This window comes from Vespa velutina, chromosome 18 (genome assembly GCF_912470025.1).
Source record: "Vespa velutina chromosome 18, iVesVel2.1, whole genome shotgun sequence".
Taxonomy (NCBI): Eukaryota; Metazoa; Arthropoda; class Insecta; order Hymenoptera; family Vespidae; genus Vespa; species Vespa velutina.
Window position 1 is genome coordinate 2,877,721 of NC_062205.1, and position 20,041 is coordinate 2,897,761.

At 33.6% G+C, this 20,041-nt stretch overlaps 1 protein-coding gene across 1 annotated transcript in view; it reads left to right on the forward strand.

Annotated features, from left to right (window-relative positions):
- Positions 1–1,184: 1,184 nt before the first annotated feature.
- Positions 1,185–20,041, forward strand: part of LOC124955481 (nuclear hormone receptor E75-like) — a 148,457-nt gene continuing 129,600 nt past the window's right edge. Inside the window, exon 1 of the mRNA XM_047509985.1 lies at positions 1,185–1,450. Coding sequence (XP_047365941.1) covers positions 1,345–1,450 — 106 coding nt within the window. The 5' untranslated portion in view covers positions 1,185–1,344. The remainder of the gene's footprint in view (positions 1,451–20,041) is intronic.

The window sequence follows — 20,041 nt, forward strand, 5'->3', positions numbered from 1 at the left end:
AGCAGCGGCGGCGGCGGCGGCGGCGGCAGCGGCGGCGGGTGGTAAAGACATTGACCGTGACATTCGCGTCGGGAACAGGCCGCACGTAGTACGTATGAGAACGCGAGAGACGAGTGAGTTGCGAGACAAGACGATAAGGAGCAACAGCAACAGAAGCATCAGTAATACCAGTAGCCCCAGTAGCAGCTACAACAGCAGCAGCAACAGCAGACCACCATCTCTTACGACAGAAGAGCGTAAGATAGATGGATAGATAGGGAGAGAGGGAGAGAAGAGGGAGAAAGAGAGAGAAAGAGAGTGGGCCAACGTATCTCGATTCTCGATCGTCCATAGTGGATATACCGTGACGCCGTAGATCCTCGCGCATAAAATATATTCCTCGCGTAAAGGAGCTTTCTATTCGATTGCGATAAAGTGTTGAATAGTGCGATATATATATATATATACGTGTGTGTATATGTATATAATACATATATATTAATAATGAGATAGTAATTTTGAGAGTGATCAGTGACTACATATATATATATATATATATTTATATATATATATATATATATATATATATATATATATATTTATATATGTTTTGTTTCTTCTCGATGTGACGAATTATTTACGGTGATTATAATCGACGGCTATTTATTTCGTGTTTCTACGGGAAGTGTTAAAAGAAGGAGATAGAGAAAGAAGAAGAAGAAGAAGAAGTAATAATAGTAGTAGAAGAAGAAGAAGACCGGCGGAGAGAGGAAAAGGGAGAATATTCGTTGGGACCCGCGTGGCGCGGGGTGAAATTATTCGAAGGTGGCTCACGCGGCGAGGGACAGGGCCGCCGAACTGCAGGCGGAAGTGAGGAGCGCCATCAGGGTGCTGCATGGCTGGTGTCCGAGGCCGCCGGGCCAGGGCCACGCCGGCGGCATCGCGCGTTCCGACACGGTCCTGATGTCGCCACAGACCCAAATGCGACCACCCAGATCAGCACCTGTTAACAATACCGTCAGTACTAACAACAACAACAACAACAATAATAACAGCAGCAGCAGCAGTAGTAGCAGTACCAGCAGCAGCAGCAGCAGCAGCAGCAGCAGCAGCAGCAGTAGCAGTACTACCACCAGCAACAGCAGTAGCAGTAGCAGCAGCAGTAGCAGCAGTAGTAACAACAACAACAACAATAACAACAATACCAATAGCAATAATAATAACAGTCATCATCATCATCATCACCATCATCATCATCATCATCATCCTAGTAATAACGTTAACAATAATAACGCGGGACCACCTCCGCCTCCACCACCACCGCCACCACCATCGGGTACAGTCGTGGTTAGTTCTACTTCGAGCATGAGACCACCTCCTCCTCCGCCACCTCCACCACCTACTTCAAGAGCCAGGTCCTCCGATCCCAAGGGACACCACGAGGAACCTACCAGCTCGATACCCGATCTCGGTGAGTAATGTCTTTTTATATATACGTATATGTGTGTGCTATGTATATACATATATATATATATATATACATATATATATATATATATTATAGGCACACATCAATTATATATTACCACGCATTATTTAGCGTAATTTCGATTGTACGTTGTTACATACGTATGTACGTTTTATTATATTTTACATCTTTACCAATCGATCACGTCTTTATCTTTTTTTTTTTCTTTCTTTTTTTTTTCTTTTTGTTTTTTTTTTTTGGAAAGATCACGTATAGGATACGTTCGACGACGTTTTATCAAGCTCTGATAATGATTCGTAAATTCGTTATAAATGTATATTCTTCAGGAGGATGCTCGTTGCTTAGATCGTTGCCAGGGAGGTAGGGAGTATTAAGTAGGGGAATAACGTATTATAAAATCGTCGCATAGCTCTCTTTGTTCTTCGTTAGAGGTTCCTTTTCACGAGCCGTTGCTCATACTTACTTCGATCGCTTCTTCAACACAGGATCGTGTTTCTTCTCGGAAGCGCGAGTTTCCGATCGTCGTGCACATCGGCCTATCCGAAGGAACGGCATTTCATGGTCAAAATTATTAACAATATATGTGTGCGTATATATATATATATACATATATATATATATATATATATATATATATATATATATATCAACACCTTTCAATCGAAATCTTTTATTCGATCATTCACACATAATTCGTTTATTTGAAATAATATGATAAATTAATTTTTTGTCTTCCGTTTTTTTTTCTTTTTTTTTTTTTTTAATTATAAAAAGTTGCACGAAATTTTTGTACAAAAGGAAGTGAAATTTGGAGGAGTGAGAGGGGAGAAAGAAAAAAAAAAAAGGAATGCCTTTTACTTGAAAATCTTTAAAACATTATCATGATATATATGTATGTATAAGTGAATTTCTATTTGATAAATTTAACGTACGGCAAATATGGATGTGTTTCGCTTGTAATATTCGATAAAAAAAAAAAAAAAAAAAAGAAAAATATAATACTCAGATGATTTGTAGAAATAAATCTGTGAAAGTTCTTAACTTTTCTTAATAGAAAAAAATATTAACCATTAAGTAGATATTATTGAAGGTTCGCACGGTGAAAACATTTCACTTCCTTCGAAGGAGCCCGCAGGCTCCTCTTAGGCGATACGCTTTCGAAACGATGAAATATCCATCGATCGACTCGTGTATATTTATTTAATATCATAAAGAGTGGTTTAGGAAAAGATTTTCAAATAATATTGCAATTGAAATCGACAATTGTGACTTTCTGAGTTTAAAAATCGTGTAAATGAGTTTACGATCTATGAGCGAAGGAATAAAAAGAAGGAAAAGCAAAAAAAAAACAAAAAAAAAAAAAAGAGAAAAAAAGGACCCAACAAAAAAGGAGGGAATGTTCCTTTCTTAATTTTTCTTTTCTTTTTTCTAATTATTTTTATCCTTTTTTGGATGGTATACGGACTACAAAAAAGAAAAAAAGAAAAAAAAAAGAAAAATTGCCACGACGAATGAAAGAAATAAATTATTGGATTTACGTAGGTGTCCTATCGTTAGTACGATAAATATAACATATATAACTTGTATTATTATTGATCATGTTTTCATGATCCCTAATAATACAAACAAATTAGCCTTTGATTTTTATCTTCGTAACGTTATCCTACGTATCTTATCGCGTTTGTCTTTAATATTTTTGATTTTATCGAAATTTTAATAGATGGAAGAAAAAGGAGGAACATCGGGATGGGCGGGCGGGGGGAAGGTTGGGAGACGGAGGATGCAGGGATTCTTGTCGTTTAATAGAATGAAAAAAAAAAAAAAAAAAAGAAAGAAAGAAAGAGAAAAGAGTCATTTTTTTTTTCTCGAAAAGCGAAAATTGAATAATATAAGAACTATGATTGTCAGAAAAATTATCATAATCCAGATTATCCGTGACTCGTTATCGTCCTCTCTGTATTATTTTTTTTCTTTCCTTCTGTTTTCTCTTTTTTCGTGTTTTTTCTTTTTTTTGTTTTCTATTCCCCTTTTTCTCCCTTTTCGTTTTCGTTTATTTTTCTTCTTTTTTCTTTTTCTTTCTTTTCTTTTATCATTTCCATCCTTTCTCTATCCTTCACGCGTTCTTTCCTCGGAGTTCTCCAAAGATTACATTGCCTTTTAACGTGCGACGTAAACACTTGACACAGGTTTAAGGTCAAAGCTACGACTTTGAGAGCGAGCGTGGCCAGTCCGAATGCGTTCCACGAAATCCAACGAAGTGTGTTAAGTCCTCGTTTCTTTCTTCTCCTCGAAATGACACGAATAGACGAGAAAAATATGTGGATCGAAATGCGAAGGTCGAATACAAATTCGTATTTATATGCAAGTGTATATATTTATATATATATATATATATATATATATATATGTATGAATGTATGTATGTAAATATATATATATATATATATGTATGAATGTATGTATGTATATATATATATATATATATATATATATATATATATATATATATATATATATTTGACAATGAGAATGAGAAGGGCGTATGTTACAAATTTTTTTCGAAAAGACTTTTCCATGTAATAAGAGCTTTTTTTTATGAGTTTCGAAGAAAAAAGAAGAAAGAATTTTTCTTTTCTTTCTTTCCTTTTCTTTATTTTCTTTATTTATTTATTTTTTTGTATTCTTCTTTTGTTTTTTGTTTTTTGTTTTTTTTTTTTTTTTTTTTTTTTTTTTTTTGTTATTATTGTGACCTTCAGTTCAGTGTTCTTGATGCGTTCATAAAAAAAAAAGAAAAAAAAAAAAGAGAGAAAAAAATTATACCTTCGAAAAAATTGATACCCACCAGGATCAATAATTTGCAATATTCAATTTTCTGCATTCGAACCTAACAAATTATTTTCTCATTATTGAGTTATTGTTTTTTTTTTTTTTTCTTCTCAAAATAAAAGATCCTAGTATTTCATACTATCTATGCTACGTTGAGCAAATGTAATTATTCTTTTTTTTTCTTTTTATGCTCTCTCATAAATTTTATATAACAATATAACAGTTAAGTAAGCTTCATTTAGAAGCTCGTTCATATCGTACAAATGAACATGTGTTTAGTTCATTTTCAAAATTTATTCGATAGAATGAAATACATTTTGTTTATCCTTTTCTTTTTTTTTTCTTCTTTTTTGATACACGATAGGATAATTATATTAATATATATACAATACGTGGTGTCAAAAAATTCGTTCGACGAGCACTTAGATAAGTCGTGAAACAATCAGAGAGAGAGAGAGAGAGAGAGAGAGAGAGAGAGAGAGAGAGAGAGAGAGAGAGAGAGAGAGAGAGAGAGAGAGAGAGAGAGAGAAATAATCAAATATGTCATGACCGTATAGAAAGGAATTAAAAATTTAAACGTATAATAATAATCTACATATATAATTAGTAAATATAATATTATAATATGTTTGTTCCATCTATAGCTTAATTGTCAGCGAGTCCCGTCCAGCAGGCTTATCCTATTGAAAAGTAACATCTATGTATATGCATACATATACATGCGTATATATATATATATATATATATATATGTATATATTATATAGCTACAAATGTAAATATGGTACGTAACGTGTTCGTAATACTCGTAGAAATGTAAAACACATAATTTGTACGAATGATAATAAGATCGATAAATCGTGCAAGAACGATTAATGAATTTATTTTTCTTTTATGTGTTTCTTTTTTTTTCTATTTATTTGTTTTCCTTTCTTTCTCTCTTTCTCTTTCTCTTTCTCTCTCTTTGCTTACTCGTGCGTTTCCGAACGAAATTTTTTCTTTATTTCTTTATTCTTCGTTTCATATTCGTATTCATTCATTCTCAAGTCGATCTTTCACGATAATCGACAAGAATCGTAAGAATAAAGTAAAATATAAATATGAATATATATGTATATATATATATATATTTTTTTTTTTTTTCTCCTTTTTGCTTTTTATTTCTTTCCATGTCATTTGCAAATAAATCGAGCCGAAATCTCTCTTCTCATTTCTTTTATTTTCTTTCTTATTTTCTTCCTTTTTTTCTTTTTCTTTTTTTGGAGACGTATTCGTCCTCGTCGTTTCTTTTCTCATCTTTTTTTTTTTTTTTCTTTTCTTGCGAAATTTAAACAATCTTACCGTGCCTCGCATGATATTCTAACAGAAACGTAGGAACCGAACGGTGTCCGTGTCCGGACGAAAATAGATCACGGATGCACTTGAACCGTCAAGTGCATCGTATTTTCTTTTTTTTTTTTCTTTTTCCCTCTCCGATTTTCGTCGATACCAAAGAAAATAGTGGGGGTGAGAGAAGAGGGAGAGAAACAAGTACGAAAGTCGATCGTTAATTATAATAGAGTTGGTCATTAATGAATGTCGTAATTTTGAAAAATTTCTTGTTGTACCAAAAATTCAGGATTTATATTTAAAATCAATTGCTTTCCTTTTTCTTTTTTTTTCTTCTCGAAATCTTTCAGAATAATTCGTTTCTTTTCTTTTCTTTTCTTTTTTTCGTTCCTTACGATTTGAAAAAAAAAAAAAAAAAAAAAAAAAAAGAAAAAACAGGAAAAAAACAAAAAAAAAAAAGGTAAAGAAATCAAATCGAAAGGTCTTGGGGGAAAAAAAATAGCAATAGATCTTTCGAAAATAATTCCAGGGACTTTTGATTCGTCTAGAAACTTTTTGTTCTCCTCCACTCAGTCCGCCCTCCCCCTTTTTTAATTAAAAAGTTTCGACGATTAATTTATTGGCCAATAAAAATTATTATCACACTCATACGCATATGAATATTATCTTACGAATATTCTGCTTATCCAATTAATCGAATAACATTTTGTACGAGTACGTACTTTTCTTTCTCAATTCGATCGATAATGAATAAATGATACCAATCGTTAATAATCGATCGATCGATCGTAGAAGGCCAAGAAAGTCGATTATAACACCTTTGATCACCTTTGTACGAGTTCTATTGACCGAGTAAGGTGACCGATGGAAATGATATCGAACATAAATATCGAGCTAGCCGATTGCATCAACATATATTAATATCACAAAGGCTGATTTTTTTGCATTTTAAATTTTGGTTTTCAATAACAGATATTCTAAGCAAATATTTCTTTCAATTTTTCTCAAAGCTCAAATGTTCCATTTCTTTCATTTTGTTTTTCTTTTTCCCTTTTCCTTTTTTTTTTCTCTCTCTCTCTTTAAATCAAAAATTCGAGCCACGCTGGTCATCTATAAAGTTAAATCAATGCAAATGAATGAAGCGAAAAAGATCATGGATATAAATGAAAAATTGTGAAAATAATTTTGATTACTTTTTTAAGTAAACGATAATTAAGAAATTGTTTCGATTAATTATCGATTAACGCTTAATTATTTATAGCAATAATAATAATAATATTATTATTATTATCATTATTATTTCCGAGTTGTCTATTAAGAAACTTTTTAAATGACTGTTCATTAGAAAAGAAAGTGTTGAGTCGCAAAGAAAAAAATGAAAGAAAAAGAAGGGAAAAAGAAGAAGAAGAAGAAGAAAAAGTGAAGTAGATTAGCGAAGAGAATTGGCATATAATCAGAGATACGATCGATACGATTGTTCGGTATAATTATGATTTGTTTCGATTATGCGACTGTCCAAAATTTATTTATTTTTCTTTCTTCCTTCCTTCCTTCCTTTCTTTCTTTTTTTATTTTTTCATTTTACTTAAAAAAAGAATTCTTTTCTTTTTCTTTGAATTTTTTATTTCCTTTCCTTTTCTTTTTTTCTTTTCTTTTTTTTTTTCGTGTTTACATAGAAAAATTCGTTTCTCGTATACACGTCGATATTGTTTTTTTTTCATTTCTAGGATATACATATCGAACTTTTGAAACAAAACCTTTCTCACTCATATCAGGGTCGCATAGAGTAGCTCGCGTCATCATCAAATTTAGATTTTTGAAATACGGCACGAACTTCTCGCTTCCAATTTCCCCTACTACTACCCTCCCCCCCCGCCCCAACCCCTCCCTCACCACTTTTAATTTCTTTATTTATTTGTTATTTTTTCTTTTCTTTTTTTTCTTTTTTCTTTTTTTTTTCTTGTTTTATTTTGTCCGATACAATCGACATGAAATGTGAAAATGACAGAAACGTTGGGAGAAGGAAAAAAAAGAAAAAGCAAAGAGAAAAAAGAGAAAAGGAAAAAGCAAGAGAGAATTTTTAACAACGAAGAGAAAATTTTTCTCTGATACCTACGATACCATATTGCAAGCTATATATCAATGAAGTTCTCTTTTTAGATGTGAATATATAAAATGCAATGTACTAAGTTCGATTTGGAGTAATAATTTGATTTGTCATTCCTTTTCTTTTTTCCCCTGTGTTATAACGTCGTCAGATATTATGCAAGGTCGCAAGGTCAAGGAGAAAGAAAAATTTAATATGACGATTATTTTTTGGAAAAATATATTTAGAGAAAAAGAGAGAAGATGCGGAGTGAAAGAGAGAGTGACAGAGAGAATCACTGATCTCAAGAAAAGGAGAGATATGTTTATAATAAATGTATATACATACATTCATGCATATGTATATATATTTTGGGTGTGTGTGTGTGTGTGTGTGCGCGCGCGTGAAATACGTGAGTAAAGAAGAGAAAAAGAGACAGGTAATCGTAAGAACGAAACGATAAGTTTACCATTGTTGATGCGAACCAGTTCAAATCTGTATTTTAAAATAGTCCTCGGCTTATCGAGGCGCGGCATGCATTATCATTGGCTCTTTTGGTGGAGGCCAAGGCTCGATGACACGTCGATCGTGCACATTTGCAAGAAAATAAAAAACGACAGAAAGAATTAAAATGATGAAAGACAAACGGACTGAACGGTTGGGGGGTGGCGGGGAAGGTTGGATGGGAGCGGGTAGGGGTGGGAGACGCGGAGAGACGAAGAACGTCATTGACGTATATCGAAGGAAAAGTATATCGTTGAATAAAATTTCACGAGGAATTGTCTTGTATTGGTGGCCGGTGATCTCTCTCTGTCTCACGTTCGAGAAAAAAAAAAAAGATATCTAAAGAATTTATTTATGTAAATATTTTACTTTTTTATTTTACTTTTCGATACGTATCGTCTCGTTTAGGATCAAAGCGATAATAATGTATCATTTGATTAAATGGAATTTGCGATAGATCATTTGAAAAAAAAAAAAAAAAGAAAAAAGAAAAGAAAAAAAATGCCGGCTCGAAAAGAAAAAGAAACAAGAAATACGTATACGTATATATTATATGTATATGAAAATATAAAGTATATTTTTTTTAATATACGTGTATACGTTTACGCATGGAGAATGAAAATATACGTGTGCTATGATAAAAACTTTATCGAAAGATTGTCCTTTTTCGTTTCTGATTCACGTTCGATAAAAGGAAAAAAAAAGGAGAAAAGAACAAAAAAAAAAAAAAATAGAAAAACGAAATATTTTACCTTTTATACGTGTTCGATTGCGCTTCAAAGTAAAATCGTATCGTTGATTAAAATTTGCGAGAGATCATTTTTAATTGTACGTTCTGATTGTTCGAGAAGACGAGAAATAAAAACAAAAACAAAAAAAAAAAGAAAAAATAAATAAAATAAAATAAAAGAAAAGAAGTAATTTTAAAAAAGAAAAAAAAGAAAACACGAGATATTCTCCTTTCGATACGCATGAAAACGAGAATAAAGTACGTGTTTGAAATAGTGCGTCGATAAAAATTTACGAAAGATTAACGCTCGATTAATAAGCGAAAAAAAAAGGAGAAAGCAAAAAAAAAAACATTTCTCTCTCGATACGGTTCTTTTTTTTTTTTTTTTTTTTTTTTTTTTTTTTTTTTTTTTTTTTATCAGATACGAAAAAGAAGTGGAAAAGAAAAGTTAAAAAAAAAGAAAAGCAAAAAAGAAAAACAAAAGATAATCAAATAATCGTATTAATTTCATTGAGAGTATAATTGAACTGGAAATATTTGTAGTACGATGTTTTTAACATAATCTTCGAACTTATTCAATCTTATTAATTATATCTTTTATACGTGTCATCTAAAGCATTCATTTCCTTTCTATTCACTTTCAATTGTTTACTATTGTTATTTATCAGCGTATATATATATATATATTATATATATTATATATATATATATATATATACACATACTCATATACCTATTCATATACATATATTTCTTTGTAGAATGTTCGTGAAACGTAGTATGTATCATATTAAAGTATAATACAATAGTATTATACATAGATAAAACCGATAGAGAGTAAGAGAGAGTCCCTTTAGAGAAGGGCGAAGCCGCATCGTGTATCATGGGCGCAGACACCCTTCAGACCCTTCGTCTCATGTCTGCTAGGGCGTGCGTGCGTGCGTGCGTGCGTGCCTGCCTTCGTGCATACGGGCGCGCTCGCGCGCACATGCACGCGCACGCGCACGTTTACTTCCGACACACGCACGAAGCACGTGCGCGTCAAGTGTGTCCATTTCATTTTCTCTCTCTCTCTCTCTCTCTCTCTCTCTCTCTCTCTCTCTCTCTTCCTTTCTTTCTCTTTTTCTCTTTCTCTCTTTCTCTTTCTTTTTCTTTTACGCTCACACTCTTAGATCACTTCTCATGCATATACTGTATGCGTCCCGATAAGAGGGAACAAATGTTTTCGAAAAGTCGGAACTTCGGGAATTATCTTTTCAAGGAAACAAACCGGAAATCTAATGATATCTATGTATAATAATTATTTCGTCGGAAAACGTTTTATATATATATATATATATATATATATATATATATATATATATACCTACATACATATTTTATAGATACTCGTTCGATTTTTAAATACATCGTCACCAAAAAAAAAAAAATGAGAGAGGAGAAAAAAAAAAATAAATAAATAATAAACAAATTCAAAGAAAAGACCAATAAGATCTTCGTTCGACTAAACGAATATCCTCTTCTACGATATATTTATCTATCTCTCGCTTATCATCCCAGGGGAGGGGGCGGAGCGGAGCGGACCAGGGCAGGGGAGACATAGGGAGAAATCCTTTTTCTATCATTTTCCTTTTCTCATGAATTTTTTAATGCAACGAAAAAATGTGTCACTTTTCCTTTGAATATCTTTCTCCTTTTTTTTTTTTTTCATCTCCCACTGTTCGCCGATACAAATACTCTAGGAGCGATTTTTATTTAAAAAAAAAAAAAAAAAAAAAGAAAAAAAACAAATATTATTCCCTTTTATACATTCATTTCACTCTCGATCGTTCATGTAATACAATATGTCGATGAAAATATAAAAAGAAAGAAATTAGCGAACGTAGCCGATTGTAATAGATAAGTGTCCACCGAAGTTGGTTTCTCGTTAAGGATCGTTTTAACAAGGACGATTTGTTAGTTTGACGTGTCTCGACTAATTAGTGCATCGTGTAGGACGGATTCGTCGTAGACGCGCGCGAGAGTGTGCCTCGTGTCCAGACCCTTCTTTCTACCCTCTTTCTCTCTTTTCCTCTCTCTCTCTCTCTCTCTCTCTCTCTCTTTCTCTTTCGGTCCCTCTTCTTTTTCTTTCTACTCCCTCTGATCCCTCACATCCATCGAATAACCAAGCACGCACACGCTTTAACATAGCCGAATATGTACGGGTGAGCCTGTTCCTTCCCCTCTTTCTTCTCTCTTTCACCTTCTTCCTTCATTGTCTCGTCTACTTTCTTTCTGTCTCTCTCTCTCCCTCTATATATATATCCATCTATCCGTCTCTCTTCGTGTCTCTCGTTCTCCCTTCTTCACTCTCTCTCTCTCTCTCTCTCTCTCTCTCTCTCTCTCTCTCTCTCTCTCTCTCTCTCTCTCTCTCTCTCCTTGTGCACGTCTGCCTCTTCTCGAGGGAAATGAAGCCTCGCGCATATATAGGGGAAACGTGCCCGACAAAAAAGGAGGATCATATCGAAGATCCGCGAGAAAAGAGAGAGCGAGAGAGAGAGAGAGAGAGAGAGAGAACGGCACCCTTTCCTATCTCTATTCGAACCATCGCACCCTCCCTACGCTTATTAGAAGAAATTAATCGACTATGGAAATCTAATTGTCGCGTTATCTTTCTCTCGTATTTTTTTTTTCCTTCGTTCAGAACAAAACCTATTTTCTATCACGAAATACCCTCGAGACCATCCCCCGACCACAAATCGTGACGGATCTTGAACTCAATAAATAGATTATAACTTTCGATTATGTTAAATGACAGACTTTGTTTTTTCCCTTTTTTTTTGTTTCTTTTTTTTTTTTTTTTTTTGTTTTTTGTTTTTTTAAGTTTCTCATCAACGAATAGAGATCGTTTGTTTTCGTAAAACTTTTAAACGACAGAATATTGTTTTCCCACCTTCACGGGCCACACGTTCTCTTTCTCTTTCCTTTTCTATCTTAAATTAAATTTTATTTGTTCGAATATCGTCCAAGAAAAAAGAAGAAGAAAAAAAGAACAAAGAAAATCTCTCGAAGAATTTTCAAATCAGAAAGATCTCATTCTCTTTTTTTCTTTTTTTTTTTTTTTTTTTTCCAGACCACTGCCTACTAAGATAAATAGAATAATTTTGTTAGGTATTGGAAATCACGAGGAAAGAAAAAAGGGATTGTCTTTTTGAAAAACGCGAATCGTGAAACTTCTTTAAGTTTCGGTGTTCGATAGGTCCGTTGATTGATTATTCCTAACCTCGAATGCAAACAATTTTGTCGCACTTATTGACTCGTTACATGCGTACGTAAATCAAAACGATTACGTAAATTATAATGATTGTCGTCATACTACTAGTATTTACTTACTTACTTTCTTTGTCCCGTTCGCTCGTTCGTTTTTATTTTATCAATATAAAAATAATTTATACATAATAATAATAATAATAATAATAATCATTCGTTTACTTATCGTATCAATAATTGATTTTCGATAATTGATTTATTTTACGAACTCGAATTGATTTTTGTGTTTTTCACAAAACGTACGATTATTTTTCATTATTAATAGAATCTTAAAATTAGAATAGCATAAGTACGTTCATGATTGTTTTGTAATCATTTTGATCGATCGAAAATAAATTTGTGATAATAGGTCATTTCAATTGTTTTGTCAAGAGATAATTAAGTTGTTTTTTCTTTTTTTTTCTTTTTTTTTTTTTTTTTTTTAGAGATGGACAGTTTACAATCGAACAATCGTAAGGATCAACGTGAAACTTTTATCCCGTTGGAACGTGGAGGGGGGGGAGAGAGGGAAGGGTACCTTATGGTTAAATTATTGTTTCTTCCCAACGTATAGCCAATTCCGTCCGTCGCGACACTTTCAATGCGCCAATTCCCTTTGGCATTGTTCGTTCAATGAACGATCTTGGGACTCTGGTAAATGGTACTTGACAGAACAGAAGTTTGTGTTGTTCTGCCTTGACCCTGCTCTCGCGATACGTCGAACGTGTGTTGTAATCATGTTGGATAAATTCCTCGGCCCTCCCCTCCCCACCCCTATCTACATTTTCTCTCTTTTCTCTTTCTCTCTCTCTCTCTCTCTCGCTCTCCTTATGCCTCTTTTTTTTAACGTCAGAAAAAAAAATATATATACATATATACGTATACATATGTATATGCTTTATCAATGACGATTTGAATTTAAATGTATGCAAAAGGTCTCGATTAATTTCGATTCAATCCTTTTTTTTTTTTTTTTTTCCCAATACCGTTGTTATTCTTCTTTTTTCATTTTTTTTTTTCTTCCTCTGACGATCATCCACGATAATATAAATTTAAATAAAAAACAACGAGTATGATTTTTCATTAACGATCACTTCGTTCCGTTATCAATGATAATATTACTACTTGAATACCGTAGCAAACATTATGTACTACTTAATATTATAAAAGAGGAATGAGAAAAGTCTTTACTGTGATATCTCTCGCTTAACTTACTTGTCGCTCGTAACGTTGACCGTTACTACTGAGAGAGAAAGAGAGAAAGAGAGAAAAAGAGAGAGAGAGAGAGAGAGAAAGAAAGAGAGAGAGAGAGAAAAGTAGCAAGAGTAGCGTGACTAACAGTTCCTTCTCTCCCCTCTCTCTCTCTCTCTCTATCTATTTCTCTCTCTCTCTCTCTCTCTCTCTCTCTCTCTCTCTCTCTCTCACAAGAAGTACTTATATATTTGCTTTGCTCGATGGAAAACGCAAACGTCGTCTTACTTTTCTCTTTTTATGATTAATGCATGATATCAAGGTCAGCTTGGGGTTGTGAACTCTTCCTCCATCTCTCCTCCTTTTCATCGTCCTCCTCTGTTTTGCCATGAGAACGAGTAATGAACCTTATTTTACTTATTTCGATTATCGACGAATACATTGAAAATGATCGTTGCAAGTCTTCTTTTACTACTTACGTTCCTTTTAATATCAAACAAAAATTCGTTCGATTAATGAAATTAAAATATACATAAACAATTGTGTTTAATTAAAATGAACAATTAATTTTCCCTTTCGAATTATACGATCGATCGTTCGTTCTGCCATTCGTAAAGAAAATTTCGTTCGTATAAAATGATCGTTGAAAATTTTTATTAAATTGATCACCGTTAGCACCGTTACATATGATTAAACCGTTAGAAATCATTAGGATAAAGAAAAAAATATAAAAGATAAATGATTCGTCGTCTCTCGTAGTAATAGACATTTTTACGAGGAACAACGTCGTACAGGTTTAAAGTTGGAATGAAATCAATCGAAATAAATGTCGATCTAATTGAGATCAGAATGAAAGGAGATGGCTGGCTTTTCTTTCACACACATTTTTTCACGCGTTTCTATTACGTTATTATTTGCGGAGAAAGTTAAACGTATTAATTAAGATCGGATGACTGACAATGAATATAAGAATTATTAAGAAGAAATGAGAACAGATCGAGGGATGAATCGAACATCGAATCATTGACTGAATCACAAATAGAGTTATAGCTATTAATATAATGAAACGATGATATTTTTACTTTTGTAGTTCTTTTTTTTTTTTTTGACCATCATTAAGTGACTTTTTATCAGTTCTGAACAGTACGTAAAATTCTGTAACGTTTGTCAGAAGTGAACACCAACGTGTCCGTGTGTACGTATATATATATATATATATATATTTATATTTATATACATACATATATTTATATGTGTGTATATATATATGTGTGTGTGTGTGTGTGTGTAGATATATAGAAAGGTAGATATCTAGGCTCAAATCGTTCCCGGAACAGGCCGTATATCCGATGGAAATGGCGGGTCGGTGTACCGCGATTCCACCCCTCGGCACCACTCTTCGACGTTTCGAAATAGGAGCGCGTCGGCGTACGGTGTAGAAAAGCGCTCGCTCATTCGCATAAGAGAGAGAGAGAGAGAGAGAGAGAGAGAGAGAGAGAGAGAGAGAGAGAGAGAGAGAGAGAGAAGGAAAGAGAAGGTTGGAGGAGGGGTGACCATTCGCGAAGGGTTCAGTGTCTCGCAATGACCCCTGTTCGCTCGGTAGTGCAAGACAAGGGGGAATGACCTAGTCCCCCCTCTCTGCCGTCTCAACAGCCCCTGCCACGTTGCAACCCGGTAGACGAGCGCGCCGAGTGTTTGCCTAGGCGCATCCTTCCTTCCGCGGCTTATCACCTATTCGTTAGAGCATAGAAATTTTCGTGACAATTGATTCCCTTTCAACCCTCCTCTCCTTTCTCTTCTTTCTTTTTTTTTCTTTTTTTCTTTTTTTTTATTTTGTTATTTTTTCGTTGACCTCCTCGAACATTCATTCGAACGATCGCGCAACACTTTTGATTAATATCTTAAACGTTATCAACGTGATCGATCATTCACGGTAATATTTGTGGAAGGTTATAAGCGATATTACATGGCCATATTTTCTTTAAGAATGAATTTAATTCTTCAGATATAATAAAACGATAAGGTTCATGTTACAAAGGTAGAGGTGAATTTTATTTTTAATGCTTACGAACACGAACGAACGTAGTTAATGTCTTCACCTTAGAGTAACGTTCAGGCAAATCCGGTGTTGTACCGGGATATCGGTGAAAGTGTAAGGTAGACCGAGGGGTAAAGAGAGAAAGAGAGAGGCATTTTTATGGCGCCTGAAATGCTGCTTCTGATTCTTTCCATGTCTCTTTCTCTTACACACGGTTGGTTTATATCATCTGGTGTGATGGGGGTGTGAGTAAGTCGAAACAACCCTCTCTGTCCTTTCGTTTCTTCGACGAGTTTCGTGGAACGTATCTCACCCCTACCAGTGTCTCCACTAGCAACATTACTAGCAGTAATAGCACTACTACTATCGCGAGCTTTTCCCTTTCCTATCTCGACGAGCATTGAGTAGAGAGGGAGGAGAGGGAGGATAAAGAGAAAGAGAGAGAGAGAGAGAATGAGGAGGGATAGAAGAGGAAAGGGAGAAGGGGCTGTTACCGTCGGCGCTGCCGACAGTCGACGACGATGCCATTGCACTGCACTGGGTGAGGGTCATTAATCCGAGCAAGGCGAGCCGGTGACCTCGGCGCCAACGCCCGGAATCGATCCGAACCCCCTCAGACACAAGGGGTGCAATGCACCCGCCGTCTATATACCAACTCTCCTTTTACCACTCAAGAGAGAGAGTGCAGTCCGTGTTTATGCCGACAGAGGGACTCTTATACCACCTAACTACGTGTCTTACAAATTCGTACGTTCGTTCTCATTTTAATTTAGAAAATGTAATAGAATGAAAAGAAAGAGAAAGAAATTGGAAAATTTATTTATTAATCGATTAAAGATATTAACTCGGCGTAAAAAATTATGTTGGGGATTTTTCTTTTTTCTTTTTCTTTCCTTCTTTTTTCTTTTCTTTCTTTTTTTCTTTTTTTGTTTTTTTTTTTGTTTTTTTCCTTTGAATTTCAAGTCAACACGAAAACCCCGTTGGTACTTTAACGTTCCCATTAGAGATTCTTTTTCTAATTTACGATATGTCTCTATCGTTCGATCATAGATGGCTCTCGTAAAACGGGCCCAGAACTGACCCCAAAAAATTGATGTACACCCTTGCCACCAGATGTCGATAGGTGAACGAAATTAATTCTTTCGCTTGGTTAAATATCGATAAGATTTTTTTTTGAATATTTTTATACGAGATAATTCTTTACTGTTATGCCAGTACGCCGACGATGAATAAAATAAGACATATGATTTTCATTACATTAAAATACTAATGGAATAATGGAATTACATTAAAATATTAATTTAAAAAAATATTCCTTCCATTAATTTTTCCACGTTGAAATTATATTCAACGTGATTTATATTAACGTGGTAATGAATACCAATCTTTTGGTAGCAATCTAACGAGAGATGTATTTTTATTATGAACAATTTGTTACGTTTCTTACGTAATACATACATATATATATATATATATATATCCCTCTCTTTCTTTCGTGTTCTTTCTTATATAAAGGTTTTATGTTACATATAGAACGCGTGTCCTGCGATTCTTTTTGGCAGATGCGTCTTCCGCAGTTTCCCTCGAAATACACATCTCGCTTAGAAGAAGTTTTCTTATATATCCGTGAATTACATAAATCTATTTGTAGTATTACAGAGGGAAGGTCCATTAGAGTAGGCCGATTTTATTACGAAAAATTTTCATGGATAGAATTTCTCTGAAAAATCTTTCATTTTTTCTTTTCTTTTTTTCTTTTTTAAATTTTGTTCGAAACAAAAAGATTTCGTTTCTCTTTCTTCTTTCTTTTCGTTAAGGCAAATTCGCGTTCGTTATTTTTAAAATCTAAAAATCATCTTACGCCATTTTACATGCCTCTTTCTGGTATACGATATCTTCTCGAGTTTCTGCAAGGTGGTCGTACGCATTAATCATACGTTATCGCGATTTACTTTAACTCGAGCTTGTTCCGTTATTAATTTACAGACCGCCCGATTAAATCGTTCTTCATGCATGCATATATATTTATATATATATATATACATATATATATATATATATATATATATATATATGTGTATGTAGGAGTGTACCGTCCTTATATCAGGAAAATAAATTATCTTCTTTTCAATTTAATCCATTATACGTCTTAACTCATGAATATTAACGTTTGTATGAGGCCCGATGAATGTAACTATCGTCAAATAAAAACAACTTGTGATTTTTCATCTTGTCAAAAACAATATATAACGTCAATTTTGCCATTCGTATTATTTAAATTTTTAGTTTGCAGATTTTCATATACTGTGAATTATTTCGAAAAGTTTTGATCGTGGGAAAATCTCGAGGAAAGGGTTATTTCTTAAGTGTTACGGATGGTTGAGCACCTACGCTGCTCTCTCTCTCTCTCTCTCTCTCTCTTTCTCTCTCCTTTTCAACCATCCATCATTTTTTCCTTTCCAAGATCTTGGCAAACTTTATGAACAAAAATCACCCTCCACTCGTATCCCTATCCCCAAGCATTCAATATCGAACATCCCTTTTACATTATTATGAATTAAAAAGAAAAACAGAAGAAAATGCAAGGAAAAGGAACATTAAAAAGAATTTATAATACAAATTTGTCATAAATGAATAGAGCTCTCTTTCACGAGCGACGTTACATTCAATTTTTTATTTCGCATCGTTTCTTTGTTTTTTCTTTTTTTTTTTTTTTTTCAAACTCTTACATTACCTCCCTTTATTATTTTTAATTTTCATTTTCACTTTCATTCTTTTAATCACCAACGGGAATGTATATTATTGAGTATTAGTAAGAAAATAAGTTTGTTTGGTCGATAATGTTACGAGGAAATTTCGTTTGATGTCAACCTTTGTACATCTCACCCCATCCAACCTCCTCCCACCCATAGAAATACATAAATTAACGTGGGTTCAACGAAAGGACACGAGAAAGAGAGAAGGAGAGAAAGAGAGAGAGAGAGAGAGAGAGAGAGAGAGAGAGAGATTCGTGATGGAAATCAGGAAACGTTGTCGTAAATATATAATAGAAATCATTAAAATTATTTTCAAGGTGACAGGAGCCACGTGCTCCGTTCTATCGTATATCACGTGGCAATCTAGAACCGGATGTCGTGATGTATTTAATGTCGGTAGTGCGTCTTCGTGGTCTCTCTCTCTCTCTCTTTTTTTATAAAAATGAAAAGAGAAAGAGAGAGAGAGAGAGAGAGAGAGATGTTAATAGAAAGAGAAAGCAATCTCTGTTCAATACCTTTCTTTTTCTTTTTTGCTTCTTTTGTTTTCTTTTTCTTTCTCGAAGAAAAGATGCGGAACTTTTGATCACCGATATCTTTCCTTTTCATACCTGTCATTAGTTTTAGAAACGATGATTCACCTGTCGTCGCACGAAGGACACGTGCCCTGGCTTTTTCTTTTTTCTTCTTCATCTTGTTTTTTTTTCTTTTTTTTTTTTTTTCTTTTTTTAACATGGTACTGTATTATATATACTTATTTGTTTTTCGTACGTACGAACACGAGATATATGCGATTCGTATATTCGTCATTCATTTTTCTCGTTATCGTTAATTTAATATTTTGCAAAAAAAAAGAAAAAAAAAAAAAGAGAATAAAAAAAGAAAGAAGGAAAGAAAAATACAAAATGGCAGTATAATTGCAGTTAATTTAAACAATTAAATACTCAATCAAAATTAAAGTAAATTCGTCTGCAATATCTGACCATTTTTCTTTTTTTTTTTTTTCTTTCGTGATTAAATAATTGAACAATCAAGAGAATGTTCGTTCAATTTTTTTTCTTTCTTTCCTTCTTTTTATTTTTCTTTTTTTTTTTATTTATTGGCGATTCCCTTATTCATTCGTCCATCGTGTTATCTATATTTATTCGTATTTTATTTTCAATCGAAATTAATCTCAAGGAATAAATAAGTAAATAAAAAAAAAAAAAAATGAATTCCACGTTCGTCGTTCGAAAAAATTTATTCATTTTTTACAATAAGATGTTTAAATGAAATTATCAAAGTAATTCATACGTTTATAAAAATTGTTCAAATTACGAACGTAGATAAATAAGTGAACAAAAAAAAAAGTATCGATACGATGATTCGGCAATTTTCGTAACTTTATCGTTTATGTTAAGTTGATCCTTCAGGCAAATAAAGAAAGTCGGACGTGTTTGTAACGTTTGACAAATAATACCAGGCAAATTTTCGAACGAAAGAGAAAGAAAAAAAAGTGAGAGAGAGAGAGAGAGAGAGAGAGAGAGAGAGAGAGCGCATCTGTCTATACAAAAAGGGATACTTTCCATCTGTCCATTGTGTTATAAATACATACGTATTTACACGCAACACCCGCACCTTTCTGCACCCTTTTACTTTACGAAAAATCCAAAATCACGTGAAAGGGTTTTTGCGCGAAAGGGTGAACCCGTCTCCTTTCTTCCTGTCCGTCTGTCTATCTGTCTAATCTATCCTATAGGATCCTATGTATTTACGTGAATTTCTATCGTCTGCAGAAGGCGCATAACCATTTTCGTCATCGACAGAGGAGAAACAGCTGCAAGATCGAA